General features: G+C 44.5%; 1 protein-coding gene across 1 annotated transcript in view; it reads left to right on the top strand.

The window, feature by feature from the left end:
• LOC147710906 (chloride channel protein ClC-Kb-like) overlaps positions 1-16482 on the top strand; it is a 237394-nt gene that overhangs the window by 196244 nt on the left and 24668 nt on the right. Inside the window, exon 15 of the mRNA XM_086921682.1 lies at positions 12823-12956. Coding sequence (XP_086777808.1) covers positions 12823-12956 — 134 coding nt within the window. The remainder of the gene's footprint in view (positions 1-12822; positions 12957-16482) is intronic.

The raw sequence follows: 16482 nt of genomic DNA, 5'->3' as shown, positions 1-16482 counted from the left end.
GTAAGTGCCCGCCTTTTTTGCCCTCCTTCTCGCTGTTTATACTTCAACTTGAGGTCATAATATGTATGCCTTAAAATTATTGTTCATTAGGCGCAAGAAGGATCCTTAAACTGGTCTGCCGAACTGTCCAGACTTAGCTTTCTGATACACCTTGAAATTAATAAGTCATGCCTGCAATTGCGCGTTAAGTTTAGATTTCCAAAATGTTGACAACTTCTCTGTCTCCTAGCCTATGTTTAGTTGGTTTTAATTAATCTAAGTATGTGTTGCTACTATTTTTTCCGCTCACATGACTGGACTCTTGAGTCAAAATGATTTAATAGATGCTCCTCCTTCATTCTCGCATAACCAAACCATGATATACATGTTTAACTAAATGATCTTTACTTGGGCCACCGCTTTTAGTCACTACCGACCCGCAATAGACAGCGATTATGTAAGGTTTTTATTAGCATCAATGACTATTGTAAATGTACTACGATGTGACATAGTTTTCTCTGATCCCCAAAAATTACGCCTGCCAACCGGCTGATGTCTTAACGATTCTGAATTAAGTTTTTGAGCCTAAAGGACTATACTAACTACAGAGTAAGTGAGAATGAATCAGGGCCCACATGTCACTAAGCGCCCCCCCCTTTCCCCTGATTAATAAAAATAGCGCAGCACACATTGGTTTATTGCTAAGCGCCACCTTCCCAATTACATTGTACTGTGCATGGAATTGTATCCTGCCACTGGGAGCACCAAAATCACTATGCTAAGAGAATGTATATGTAGGTTCCTTTTTTTAATTTTAATTACTTCTCCACAGTTTTAGGAATCTCCCAAGTCCTGATGATGATCTAAAATAATATAGATCGAAATGTCGTCGACCTACTCAAGGAAATATATCCCCCCCCATTGTATATATGTATGTGGTCTTTTACCTTGTTGTTGTGTGACATTCCGATTTCACTATGTTCACTTGTGTCACGTTATGCACTTTGTCACTCATATGAGCACCTGAAACTTTTTTGATAAATGTTGAAAGAGAAAATAAACAATTCCATATGTACCTACATCTTTAGCTCCCTAGCGTGAATTATTCCTACGCTATACTTTCGCTCAGGACCTTATTAGGCCACCCTTGAACCATTGTTCTTTGGTAAAAATACAGCTCATTTTTAGGTTTTGGGCCAGAACTTTTGCTATTTTGGCCACAACATTTGCCACCCGAAGCCACAAAATCCTGGGGGGTCTGGTTATAAGGACTGGCTTTCTTTGAGTCGTTATTTCTCCCAATTGCATTAGCATGGATGTAAAATACAGTATATTTAGGTCATTTAATCAGGTATAGCTTTGCCAGCATTATCAGTTTACATGTTTTTGAGTCAGGTTACTTATACATGTATCCAGGCTCATTATAGCTCTTTTAACTTTGGATTGAATGGATACCAGACCTGTGACTGTCTGCTTGATTGACAGGTAGTAGGTTACTTCCTGCAGTCAAATTATATAAAAAGGGGTGAAAGTAACATAACACCACTGCCAGTCCTAAGACTTTCTGGCAGAGCATGAATTACCTTAGGTAAAAACGGCGAGGGACAGTTGGTGGGGAAGGATATTGAAGAGGAAGGTCTAGGATAACTATGAAGGTCTTAGAGTCATATAGTGTGCCACACTTACTTCAGTATTGACCAGTCGCAGCCGGTGCAGTTAAGTGTGGTAGGGCAGTGAGGCAGGACGGGGGGTAAAGTGATAGATGACGGAATAGGCCAAAATAAATAAATACATAAAACCACTTACCTTGCACTTGCCGCATCGCTGAGTCGGCGATGCGGCAAGCTCAAGGTAAGTGGCTGTATTTATTTATTTTATTTTGCCTATTCTATCGTCTGTCACTTGTCCCCCGACTGCCTCACCCCACTTACCTGCACCGGCCGCCACTGGTATTGACATTCAGGAGACACAAGGGGATATTGCATGGTATCCTCCCCTTCTGAGGTACCAACTACTAGTATCTCCCATTCAGCTGCCCATGCTTCAAATGTGGCAAAGGGGGCCTATTGAGGTCACGTCTTTCAGTGATCCATGTCTCACTGCTGTATTTTCAGAAACTAAAACCTTGATACTGCAAATTCAGTTCATAAACATGATTCTAATCTATGTAACATCCTGTGTAAATATTAACACAGAAGTACAAGAGAGGATACAAATCAAAAGCAAATGCTATTTTTTACATTTATTTTTATTTCAAATTAAAGACCTATTGCAAAAATCTTCATTGCAGGACACTTGCTAATTCGCACAACAGTACAGCAACAAATACATTTTCCAGGTTTACATTGCAGAGCAGAAATAATACAATAAGCAAACTGCATCTTATAGTATACTAGCAGCCCGTCCCGACGTTGTCCGGGTTTGAATTGCTGCCGGCCAGTAGTATATTGTTTTGTAGGATTTCGTTTTGATAGCATTTCTTATCTGTGACAGGCCTGTGAAACGCTCCGATTCACAGTGCACTGCTGATGCACTTAAGAGTGCGCGTTCAGTAGTGTGTGAACTTGAGTTTCCCTACTTTATTTTTCCTTGCAATATTATATAGCGCGAACTCGACAACATGGCATGAGCACAATTTACATTACAGAAGAACACATTCATTTGTGGTAGGCACGGGGAGACAAAGAGATTTGCCTGGAATCACAGGATGTTGAGCCGATGCCGAGATTCGAATGTAGCTCCCCAGCTCTAAAGTTCGCAATTCTAGAACTTGTGGCGGGAGGTGTGTCTAAAAGTGTATGTCGGTGCTGGCCATCAATGAGAGAGACCTGTGCATTTTTCAAATGGGTGGTGAAAAAATATGGGTATGTTGCTGAAGATGTGGGCCGCCGTGCCACCAATGTACTTACCGGGAGAGGGTAAACACCCATTATTCCGCAACTTTCTTTCTGCATACCATCACTCCGCATACTTCCATTACGAAAGTACCATGACTCCGCAATGCCATTATAACGCATGGAATTACATTTTATATGCTTTTACCACGCATACACTTACAACGAAATTCGTTGTAAATGCATGAATGGTAAAAGCATGTTTTTTTTATTTTTGAATAAGGTAAGTATGGGTATAGGGGTATATGTTTTGGGGTACTGAGGTATATGTTTTGGGGTGTTTGGGTATTTTAAGGGTTCAGATATAGTTTTGGGTTATGGGGTACAGGGGTAGTTTTAGGGTTTAGGGATAGGCATGGGTTTTGGGGTACAGGGGTATTTTTAGGGTTCAGGGCTAGGTTTGGGTTTTGGGGTATAGGGGTATTTTTAGGGTTCAGGGATAGGTTTGGGTTTTGGGGTACAGGGGTATTTAAAGGGTCCAGGGCTAGGTTTGGGGTTTTTGGTACAGGGGTATTTTTAGTGTTCAGGGGTAGGTTTGGGTTATGGGGTACAGGGGTATTTTTAGGGTTTAGGGATAGGTTTGGGTTTTGGGGTACAGGGTATATTTATAGTGTTAAGATGGGTTAGTGTTTGAGGGTGTTGGGGTATTTTAAGGAGTGACGGTGGGTTATGATTATGGGGTGCGGGGGTATTTAAAGGGAGCAGGGTGGGATTAGCGCACGATATGAGACATGGCATGAAGGGCGGAACGTACCAAACGCCCCCAGCGTTTGTCACGCCCCCAGCACACGCCCACAGCACACGCCCACAGCACAACGCAGACACGCCCACAAGGGAATACTTTGCTGGCACGGTTCTTTTACCTTTTAAATGTACATGGTGGGCGTCTGCATAGCCTATGTCCTTTTGCTGCAACTGCCCTTTCCAACGCTGTATTGGGTGTTGTGATTGGTGCTGTGGTTCCTGAGATTACCCGCCTCAAAGGTTTGGGCTCTCTCTTTATTAATTTAGTATGGATAGACAGCACATTGCACCTTCCAGCAAACCAAGAAGTTGTAATCTAGTGCGTTCACAGTCTCAGAGCAACTCAAAGTCTAACTGAATATTTCTGAATCTGAACATCACATGATCATGTGTCACAATAAGCAATCCCAGTGCACTCCGGATCCAGCCTTTAAATCACGACTCAGTAGGACTTGGTACATTCACAGTTTGGCTCTCTACCTCAGCAGTCCTGCCCTGACTGCCCCTGGTAGCATTATATGCACTGTACAGGGCCCAGAAGTTCTTAGGCCTATTGCGGGGTGGGGGGAGGAGTTCACCATAGAGCTCCGTTTGGGTGCAGCAGTACAACATGTCCCTCGCCCATTGTGCAGTTGTGGGAAGCGGGCCTCGTATACAACAATTCGCCCCACTACGTTTGGCCATCAGCAGGCCCATGTCTACCAATCTACGTAACCCCTTAGGTACTGGTTTAGAATAGCCAAGCAGGGCGAGGGCCGGCTCTGGTTCAAGTTCCTGCTCTATTAACACTGCCATTGTATTGTATTGTATTGCTCGCACTTGGAGTCTACTCTCAGGCCATAACGATGAAGTCGTTCCGGGGTACAATAAACCCTATTGTGGTATTTGAAGTGAGTCAGCCGGTGTCGCCCGTTAAGTGAGATACGCTTCGTGCTGGTACAGCAGTATGTCCATGTCTTATCATCAATGTCCCTATTTAGGTCCCGTTGCCAAGCCAGTCAAGCTTCAGTAAAATAGTTCTCTCTATAGGTCATAGTAAGGTTGTAGATTCTGGAGACAAGCCTCATTGGTTCCTTAGCTTTTATGATTAGTGTAAGGGCAGCTAGCTCCGGAGGCTCAGCCAGGTCACCCCCCAGTAGCTGACCTAGCGCATGTTTGGTCCTGTGAAACTGGAATCTGATGAGGAGAGTGAGCCCAACGTCCTCCCCGCCCAAGCTGTCCCAGCATCTAGCCGTACCATTCTCAAACAAGCCACCTATAGTTCCTACCCCCATAGAATTGAGCGCTTTCACTACACCCGCGTCTCTACATGGAGGTAACCAATGGCACCATTCCAACGGGGAGTACATGATAGCTCCAGATTGTAGCTTTACGAGGCGGTGCCATGCGTGAACAGTAGTGTTGACTGAGTCTAGTATACAGGTCCTCCGGTCAGGTGGGGAGAAAAGCATCATGGGCAATGGGCAAGGGGTGGTGACTGCCCTGTCAATGCGCCAATGGGGAGTGTCTAGCGATCTGTGTATCCAGTGATAAGCATGTGTGCATTGCGCCGCCCTGTATTACAGATCAAAGTCAGGTGCTCCCAGTCCCCCCATATGGTAAGGCAACATGAAAGCAAATGCTATTCAATATGGATCTACCACAGAGGTAATAATGTGTAATTGAATTTCCATGAGCAGCGTAAATTAACCCCTAGTTTCTGTAGGTTATTTTCTTTCTCTTTTGTGTATCCAAGCAGTTGTGCTGCCTTCCACAAGAACTTTAGCCTTCTTATATCTGGTTATAGAAATTGAGCAGAAGCTGCGTTTCATTTTCCCTCAATTTTCCAAGTTCTCCTCTTGGTATAAAAGTCCACTTGAACAACTTTAAGCCTATTTAATTGGCTCGACTTCATTTGAGTTTAATGGTTGCATTTTTCGAAATCACATAACAAACTGAGGAGTCAGTAATTGTGTTTTCCCTACCTCACCGTGAATTAGTACAAATCGGATATCCATCCTGCAGTTTGTTGTAAATAAGAAGATGACTCCACAAGCAGGTAAGTGAAGTAATGGCTTTAATGCAGCACAGGTATAGGTAGGTCAGCCCCCCGTCCAACCAGAGCTCCAACTGCCAACAGGGCGAAGGAGAGCTCCAGAACCCAGAACACAAGGAGAGATCTAGAGTGCTGGCCCAAGGAAGAAGCAAAGCACTGTACAACATATCTCCCCCCTTTGCAAGGAAAGAAAACACAGGAAAAGGAAAGAAACATTAATGCACATAGTCATTCAAGTACATGGGTGGGCGACGGGAGCGAGAGCTCCTCAAACCGACATCAACCAAGGAAGAGGAAGGAGAAACAGGAGCACGAGGTACAGAAGCAGGAACAAGAGAGGCAGGAGCGGAATCAACCACAGAACCACTATGATATGTACACAAAGATGTGGAGGCATCGCCACCACCCACCTCCCCCCGTCCAGTTGGCAAGGGGATGGGAGAGGAAGGACCACCAGAGGACAGTAAATAACCATTACAACCATCAAGCTGAGTAGGAAACAGGTCATCAGAAGAAGAATCTTTACGTTTCTGGTAGAGTGCTACCCTCCGGTAATTCCAACTTTCACCATTGGCCAAGACAATGAAGTGAGGAAAAACCTTCTTGACTCTGTAGGGACCCCTAAACTTGCTAAGACCCTTAGCGAGTCTCCCCGGCTTAACCTTAACCAGGTCACCCACAGAGATGGGCAAGGGGGTACTGTCATGAATTAAGGGGACATCGCCACCAGAGCCCTTCAACCAAGCAGGGGTCAATTTACTTACTGGTGTGCGACCACGCATTAGTTCAAAAGGAGACTTTTCACCACTCTTATGAGGTGTGGAGCGGTAAGCCCAGACCAGTTCCTGGACACGCTCATCTGAAAAACAACCAGTCTCTACAAACATCTGAATCACACCCTTAACAAGGCAATTCACTCTTTCACAAAGGCCATTACCCTGTGGGTTGTAAAGACTAGTCTTCTGATGCCTGATGCCACAATCATTAACAAAAGAAGTCATTTTCGAGGACGTGAGTTGAGTCCCATTGTCTGAAATGAGGACAGAAGGATACCCCTCGCTGATAAAAATACCCTTCAAAAACTTAATGGTGGCATCAGTAGTGATCTCTTTTACAAATTGTACACACAGCCATTTTGAAAAACAATCGATTAGAACAATTGCGAAACGGCGATCAGTAGGTAGCTCACTCATGGGGCCTATGAAGTCTATGCAGACACTATGCCAGGGAGTATTCTCAAAAACAATTTTATGTGTGGACTGAGAGCCCAAAACTTTGAGGCGCTTCTCGCCTTCCCTGCAGAAACTACACTTCAAAACACAATCAACTGCATCATTATCAATAGAGGGCCACCAAAAGTTCTGTTTGACACGGCGTTGAGTGTGACTTTGACCCAAGTGTCCCTCATGGGCCAAGTCTAGGATCCTCCTTCTTAATAGATTAGGAGGGACAAAGCGATCACCTCGCATCAAAACATCTTTTCCCTCTAAAGAAAGTTCATCCAAAATTTTCAGGAAGGGTCTGACTGAAGGACTAACAGTACTTTCCCTCCTTGTTCCATTAGAAACAAGACTGATAACAGCCTTCAAAGTCAGATCTTCCTCCATGCCCTTGGACCATTCATCACGGGAAAATGAACCACCGCCCACCAACAAAACATCCTCAATCACAGCAACCGCAAGATCATCGGACGTGATCTCAGAACCACAACAAGTGGAAGGAATAGGGAGCCTAGACAGACAATCCGCTTGGATGTTCTTCCACCCATGAACAAATTCGATCTCACACTGATAGTCCTGTAAGCGAGAGGCCAGTCTCGCCAACCTTGGAGAACCCTTACCAGCCCCACCAGGAGCTAGAACGTTTAAAAGAGGTTTGTGGTCTGTACGCAAAACAAACTTGTAACCCCACAAGTAGGTTCGAAAGTAACTTGTTCCCCAGACTGCGGCAAGAGCCTCACGCTCTATTACGGAGTAGTTTGACTCAGAGGTGGACAGAGGCCTAGACGCGAATGCTATGGTTTTCTCAACACTACCATGTCTTTGTAAGAGAACTGCACCAAGGCCAATGGCACTGGCGTCAACCATCAGGATGGAGGACCGAGCAGTGTCAAAAGGGGTGAGGACATTTGCAGATTTAAGTTCCCCTTTGATCAACTTAAAGCAGGATTTGTGCTCAGTAGTCCAACAAAACTTGACACCTTTTTTTAGTAAGGATCTCAGGGAAGCAGTCTTGGATGAGAAATCTCTTACAAATTTCGAGTAAAACTCGATCAAGCCCATAAAGGACCGAAGTTGATCCTTATCAACCGGGGAGGGTGCTAGCTCAATGGCTTCAAGTAAGTTTTTCTTAGGTTTAATGCCTTCTTCCGACAAACAAAATCCTAAATACTCTATCTCTTTCAATAGAAAAGCACACTTCTCTTTTCTTAATGTTAAACCAGCCTCATCCACCCTAAGTAACACATCTTGTAAGATTTTATTGTGTTCTTGTAGAGAATCACCATAAATCAAGATATCGTCTTGAAAATACAGCACCTTATCAAGACCCTTAAAGACTTCAGAGACAAGTCTCTGGAATACGCTAGCGGCTGAGACTAGCCCAAAGGGTAGCCTAGTGAATTGGAATGTGCCTTCACTGGTGATAAAAGCAGTTAAATGCTTTGAGCTATCATCCAGACAAATTTGATGGTAGGCGTGTTTAAGGTCCAACTTACTGAAGAACCTTGCCCCTTTAAGGGTTGATACCAATTCACCGATGTTTGGTAGAGGGAATACATCGGCTACAACACACTTATTTAGGGAACGAAGATCTACACAGAACCTGATCTTATTGTCCGGTTTCTGCGAGATCACAACAGGCGAAACCCAAGGAGATGCTTCGATGGGTTCAATGATACCCCCTTGGAGCATTTCCTCGAGGGTAGCCTTAACTTCATCTCGTAAAGCAAAGGGCACCCTCCTCACCTTGTGTTGCACAGGTGAACTGCCCTCCTTGAGAATTATGCGATGTGAGTAGCCAATAAGTTCACCCAACTGGTCCCTAAAAACATTTTAATATTTGGCCAATATATCCTCCAAGGATGAGGCCTCAACAATAGAAATAGGATTACCGGATCTAGGATCAACCACAATGTGCAGATCATATTGATGGTGACGGCCTAAGATTGCTGGTCCATCTGCTGATATATATATTTTACCATAAGCTGATCTGCCTTTGAAGTCAATTTCAGCTTCAAAGAAACCTAGCATGTCAATTTTCTCACCCTGGTAACCAGACGGGAAAATGTCGCACGTCTTCAGAGCTCTTTCACCCCACACACTCTTCATCAATGAAGTGGGAATTATGGTCCACTTGGAACCTGTATCAACCATGAGTGTAATGACTTTCCCATCAACAACAAAATCATCCTTAAAAGGATTACCCCTCTGGTTATCACACGCGCACACCGTGTCAGTCAGAACTAAAATTTTGTTAACATCACGTCTCAAATCGTCACATTCATTAACAACTGTAACTCTTGAATTATTCTTATTCCTACACATTTTAGCGAAGTGTCCCGTCTTACCACAACTTAGACACTCTTTGTTGTTTGCAAAACAAAATTTCCCATCCGAAGAATGAGAAAAACTACCACACCTAGAACACATCTTTTGATTACTCTTGCTAAAAGATGTTTGTTGTACATTCTTTTTCTGAAGGACATAGCCTTTTTTTCTAACAATTGCAATGGCAGTAGCTTCATCGTCACTATTTTAGCTAAAAGTACCCTTATGAGAGATTTCTGCCACTTTGGTCTCCAGATCACTTTTCTGTAGCTCCCTCATACACTTTTCACTTTCCTCCACGACTTTGGCTAGTTCTATGGCATCTTTCAATGTTGGGTTCTTCGCCGCCCACAAACGTTCTTGGACTTTTATATTGTTGGCTTGAACAACTAGCTGGTCTCTAATTAATTCGTCCGCCATCTGGCCAAAGTTACATTTAATTGATAACTCGCGCAGTCTTGCTACAAACTCATCAATGCTTTCTTCAGCCAATTGTTTATTTTTATAAAATTTGTATCTTTGAAGGATAAGATTTTCCTCTTTACCAAAACGGGTTTCTAATCTTGTTACTGCCTCTGTAAACTCATCTAAGTCAGCTTGTGACCCTGCAGGTAGTACTTGTGGTAAATATCTGAACAGGCGCTGTCCCTCTTTACCCAAAGTGGTCATTAATAGTGCTTTTTTGCGTTTAGGTGAATAGTCCTCTCCATCCAGAGCTTCAATATAATTATAGAACATGACTATCCAGTCTTCCCACGCTATAGGAGGATTGCCTGGCTCTGACAAAAATTGAGGAGGAAGAGCGACATTGATCGATTGAGCCATGTCCCTTAATGACTACAAACAGGGTAATGAGACTAAACAAGTATACCAGACAGTAAACCAAAATGAGTTGAAAATAAGTGCTTACTCTTATTAAAGAAGATCTGTGGCGAAGAAACGATGCTTAACGCTCAATCACGAGCGTTTCCATGGAGATTGTCAACAATGCAGGGAAATACCTACAAAATGGCCGATTACGTCGTGCGTGTGATTGGTAACACGTCAGACGTTATGACCACAGCGAGAGTCTACGCGCAAGGAAAATGCGCTTCAGGAACGTTATACGCGTTGTTACGCGTTTCAGTGACGCTGCTCATGCGTTCCAGTGACACGACTCGTGTCTGGATTGGTGACGCTGCTGTCTGTGCGTAGTTGTGCGTTCCAGTGACGCTGCTTATGCGTTCCAGTGACGCTGCCGCTTGCGTTTAGAGACGCTAGTGCTTGCGTAGTTATGCGGTTGCGAGTTTGCGTTGCCAAGCAACTCACCGTGATTCTTGGTCGTCGATAGGGATGACGTCGATTACTGTTTCAGAAATCCCAAGAAGAAGAAAACATCAGCACAGTCTAAAGACTGATAAACGGTCACCGCTGATACGAAAGACGATGTCTGCGTCCTCGCTGTCCACACGGGGTTCTTGAGGGGCTCTTGAGCTCTACCGCACTGTAATGGTTTCCTTGGCTGCAGCAACGCACGGAGAGGCAATGGTCGGACGCTCCACTAGTCCAAGTCGCCAAATGTTGTAAATAAGAAGATGACTCCACAAGCAGGTAAGTGAAGTAATGGCTTTAATGCAGCACAGGTATAGGTAGGTCAGCCCCCCGTCCAACCAGAGCTCCAACTGCCAACAGGGCGAAGGAGAGCTCCAGAACCCAGAACACAAGGAGAGATCTAGAGTGCTGGCCCAAGGAAGAAGCAAAGCACTGTACAACACAGTTCATAGCAGCACAACCCGCAGGAGATTACACGTCATGTTCAGCCAATTATTCAGTAGTGGCTGCTACGGGGCAGTAGAGGTGGGACGGGGAGGAGGGGGGTTCAAAAAAGAAATAATTTAAAAAAAAAATTCACTCACCTGCCAGCTAATGAGGCCCCTGTCTCCGCATCATTAAAGTGCTGCATAATTCCTCCAATATTAAACTAACAACTATTTTTTTAACTATAATTGGATAAGACAGTTGAAGAGCCAGCAATAAAGACATTACATTCCTGTAATTGGAAAACAAGCATATGGCATTTTAACTCCTGGGGACTCCCACCCCTTGGGCATATGTCAAGGCAATACATGTAGGGGCAGATTTATCATTAAGTTACATCGCCCTTGCGCCACGCGAGCGGGCGCAAGGGCGACACAACTACTAAGTCAGATCTATCAAGTCACGCACGGCCACTGCGCGTGGCCCTGTGGGGCTTGATAAATCGAGATTAACAAAATCGCTGTGTTGCGTTACTCTGCCCGAGAGAGGCGTTCCATGGGAAGAGCGTGGGTGCCCCCACGCAGCCACCACTGGATTCTGAGACAGTCCCAGACTTACCATTAGTGTTAGACCTGGGAATGCGTCAAAATGCCACGTGTAACTGGGAGAAATATCCTTATTTCTCCTCGTTTTTCCCTCTTTCTATATGTGCTGCATTCTGCGCTAGGGAGCCAAGAGCGCGCCAGCGCAAGGAAAGGAGCTGGAATGTGCCGTATAATGTAAAAAATGGCGCATTCCAGCCCTTTCACGCAGCGCAGCTCAGCGCAGGGCATCACAGCGCAGCTCAGCGCAGCGTAGCAAGGTGGCTCACTGTGTTGTGTAAATCCTTGATAAATCTGTCCCGTACACGTTAATCGGAGCTATATCGGCTGAACAGATTTTTCTAACTGTTTTAGCATTACTACATGTGAACCCCAAAAGAGATATTAGATTCTAATCTGCTTTGTATATTAACCCCTTCACTGCGGCGGCTATTCTGCCGCAGTGCTAAGGGGGCGGGGCGGAAGAGCGGCGGGCGCATGCTGGTGACGGAACCGCTCCATCACCAGCGTCGGTTGCGCTGTGCTTATGACGGAGCGGTTCCGACATGGCCCGCCCGCTCACTATAACGCCCAGTCCAGGCGTGGAATTTGCGCTGCGCAGGCGCGTCGGGCGTGCCATGACGGAACCGCTCCGTCATCAGCACAGCGCCACCGCAGCTGATGACGGAGCGGTTCCGTCATCAGCAGGGGAGGGGTTAAACACATGAGCATAGGTGCCTGCTCATCCTTTGATGCGAGTATAAACTGACTGGCACAAGTTTCCATATGCAAACAAACTCACACTTCCCGAGGCCAGCTAAGGTGTAAGGACTGTAAACACGGGTCTTCCCTGAGGTGTGCACCTTTCGAAAGCTTTTGTGGGGTCCGGTTGCAAACTTCAAGTGGGGCCCCTATCTGATTTTCCAGCAACATGACCTTCAAAGTTAAACAATGAAACGTGGAACAATTTGGTGGAAGCTCGGGCATCTGGCGCCACCTAGTGCTGATATTAGTTGCCTCATAGTGTCTCTATAACAGAAGACAGGCCCTACTTTCATGGTATACAAGTACATTTTGGCATTTCAGCCTTGGGCCCTCAAAAGTGCAGGGCCTGAGGAAACATCCCGCTGCATCCCCTTGTGAGGACACTGAGGGTGAATTTGCGACGAATGTGGGTGAGAGCTTTGGGAGCTGTGAGTCTGGATGCGAACTATGGCAGAGTGTAGGAGAGAAGGGAGCCGAGTCAGAAGCAATGTGTTTAAAATATTCCTTCTCCTGACACCGACTTTGATTTTCATCTCTAGCTCTTACAGTGTCACCACGGAGCAGTTTATGAGCAAAGATGTGACCTTTCTTGTCAAGAATGCAACCTTTGAAGAAGCCCTTAAGATATTCACCTCATCTGAAGACCAGGAGTTTCCTGTGGTGGAGGATGCAGGTCAGTTCATACCTCTATGTGCTGGATTCAGGCACGTCCACCCCTCTCAATGGAGGTTCCAGGGCTTTATCAGGCGCTGTGCAGGGCAAGGTTGGGGCAATTCTGTGCTGAGGGGACCAGGAGTTACTTTAGCTCTGTTTGGAACAACTTTGAATTTTATTCCCTATTTTCTGCCGATTCAGGTCCCATGATGCCAAACAACAGTAAATTAAATAGTAAAGGTTGAGATAAAGAAATAGACAGAAGTAAAAAAAAAAAGAACAAGTTCACTTTCCCAGGGCCCTTTTGGAAGATTGGGGCCCTGGGCAATTGCCCACTTTGCCCATGCCTTAAAACGTCACTGGGTGTACAGGATTTCTTCCTTCTTGGTGCAGGATACAGGGGCAATAATAATACTGTGTGCAGGTTACTAGTGCGTTTACCTATCATTGTGTGTACAACACGAGAGCTAATCTCACTGTATGCAGGATATGGGAAAGCTTGTCTCACCACTTGCAGAATTAGGGTGAATTCATCTCACGAGTGGTAGGATACGGTAGATTCAGCCTCATGAGGCGAAACTGGGATGCTGACCCAAAAGCACAAACATTATGAAATGTTCAAGACTATGGCAAAAGGTTCATGTTCACTATTATTATGTTGCACAGGGAGTGTCCACAGGGATATGAATTTGAGGCAGAGGCCACAAGATATGAATTAGGGATAATATACAGGGGAACGTCCTCACCCTCAAAGTTTCAGGATCTGGACTTTCTCTTTCTGCCTTAACGATGCTACCAACTAAAATGTATGCTTGCTAACAAGCACCACCTAAAAAGCCATTAAGGACCAGACCTGCAGCATCTCTGCTCCAATGGTCCTGTGCTCGCAGATGACTTTTTTTTGCTACACGCTGTTTCTGGGTATCCATGACGCAACCTCTTGGCTTCTCATTCCCAGTCCATACCTCCAAAATCCAACCAGTCATGCCCATCAACCATAGACTAGTCAACCCAAGGAGGATCTCATTCTGTCTCTGTTCACCTGGTATGAAATCTGAGGCTACTCATGACCCTTGCCGTCTTCACTTAATTTCTGTATTTGTACAACCATAACCATCGATTCGCGACTGGCATGCCTTCTTTTGTGTTTAATGCAAACTAAAGTCCTCTGCACCAGCGATACATTTTTGTCCACCATATGCACCGTGATCTTTATTTCTGTAGACCATGGACATTGAAACCAAGGGAATCTCTCACACTGCACATACTTATTTCATCACTGGATAAAATTTACGTTGCTCTCACTTTGTGTGCACGCAGCCTGGGTGCTCTGTCTGATTAAATTGCACAAATCAATCAAGGAGATGTCTCATCATAATTTGTAATCGTTCTTGTTTATAAGTTTAAAGAAGTAAATGAAGTCAAAGGATTCAGCTGATCATAGATTATGAATACCATAAGAGTGGCTTACTCACTCAATGTGCTCTTATAGCAACGAGAGAAACATCTTGTTGATTGATTTATGCTGTTTAACAAACTATAGGCATGCCATCTCATGTTCATCTTTCACTCACAGACAACCCTTGGGTAAAAAGTTCTAAACTTTGAAAAGGTTCTCGCCTATGGATTTGCGTTCTCTGCTCGGCTGCACTCCAGAGCACTTTTGCACAAGAACATAGTGTTCGAAGCAGTGGATGAGCGTCACTTCATTGAGCATAACCACTGCCTCTGAAGCTCTGCAATCCTGAATGAATGTGAACTTTCACGTCTCGATCCTGAACCACACTTATCCAGTGCAATCTTCATGATATCTCTGAATTGATAGATTGTCAGGCAAAACCACCTTCATGCATTAACATCCAGGATCTGCCGTGCAATCCCAATTCCAAGTAATCTGTAGTCCGTAGGAATCTCTACCCGATAAACCAGATTTCTTATGCTTATGGACCCTGAAACCTGTCCTGCAATCATCTGAGTACCAGCTTCTCATTTGGAACACTTTAGCATCAGCACCATTCCATCTGATCACAACCTAAAAAAATGCCATCACAAGCAAATACAATGTGTTTAGAAATGGGTGTGCACATTTATTTCAAAGTGCTAACTATGCTTTCAAAGTCAAACATTGCTGTGCCATTCCTCCTGTCTGGCATAACTTTCTTTATTTTCCAACATGCAGTTATCATTCTATTTACATGACACTCCACTGGGCCTCATTGGCCTTTTTCATGAAAGTTAAGATGGACAAAATTTCAACCATTATTTTGAATTACTCTTCTGATGTCCCTGTGTGTAATGGGACACAATCATCTTTTGGCAGCCAGAGACCATTGTCAATTCTCCAACACAGCCTGGGAAGATGGAAGAGACATAATACAAAGTTTTTTTCACTTGATATGTAAAACTAATTTATTAGTGAAAGTACACTTTTGATACTCAAAGTCAGTCAGTCAGTCAAAACAAACTTTATTTGGTTTGTTACAACCATAAAAGTACAATTTGCATCTTATCTTACTAAACAGGAAAAGTAAAAGCAACAGAAAATACCTAGCACGGCGGTATCGATAAACATATTACATCTTAATATACATATACATAACTATCATTTTTAAAATCGAAATGTTATCACAATTAATTTAAAAAACACTTAATTCACATCTATACATCAACTTCTTAATCATACAGCACTATTTTAAACACTACTTGTTTCACATTATTTGATGTCAGGGACCTATATTATTAGATCTTACTCTGTGCAACTGAGGAATGCCTTAACTTTTTTCATATATTTCCCCAAGGCACAGGCTATGTCTAAGTTCTCCATTTCCATCAACCATTTTACGGCTTGCATCCTATTTGTAATACTGTAATTTTTAAAAATACTCAAAGTCGGAAAACAGCCTTGAAAAATGTGTTCTGCCTAAGTGCAAGCTGGTTTAAAGCCACCTAGGTGGGTAGCACCACCCCAAGACTTCATTACACATCCCAGAATAGGTGCCAATGACTGACTTCCTGGCGATGACTGAAGCTGCGTCCGAGAGCAGTAAGACTGGAGGGGTGTCTCCAATGACCATTTTTCAGGGATGAGTCATCTGGGAGGATCAGATGACAACAACAATGACTGCCAAAAGAGCTTATGGACTGAAACCACTCATTCTCAGATCCACTCAGACATTCTATCTGTGATCCCAACAGGAGGGAAAACCAATTCCAGTACCGAAAGAGGGGAGGCCATCTTCACTCGTGAGAAGAGTAATGTAATGTAATGTAATGATGTCTTGTAAAGCGCATGAATCACCCCACATGGAGTATCTCCGCGCTGTAGACCGCTGGGGAACCCGTCCTGGCTTTCCCTGTGACCTTCTCCAAGGTGAAACCAGGCATCCCCGGCGTATGTGGGGGGCCGTTGTGGAGATGAGGCAAGCTAATGCCCAGAGTTGCCGAGTGTGATCCCTGGTTAGAGTAGGCACGAGGCGAGAATTATCGAGTCCGCTGACCCTGGTCCACGACCCTGCCGCGTCGGGAATTGAACCCTGATCCCAGGC

The sequence above is a fragment of the Lissotriton vulgaris genome, chromosome 5, assembly GCF_964263255.1.
Source record: "Lissotriton vulgaris chromosome 5, aLisVul1.2, whole genome shotgun sequence".
Classification (NCBI taxonomy): Eukaryota; Metazoa; Chordata; class Amphibia; order Caudata; family Salamandridae; genus Lissotriton; species Lissotriton vulgaris.
Note: the sequence above shows the minus strand (reverse complement) of the source record. Positions and strands in the feature narration are given on the sequence as shown.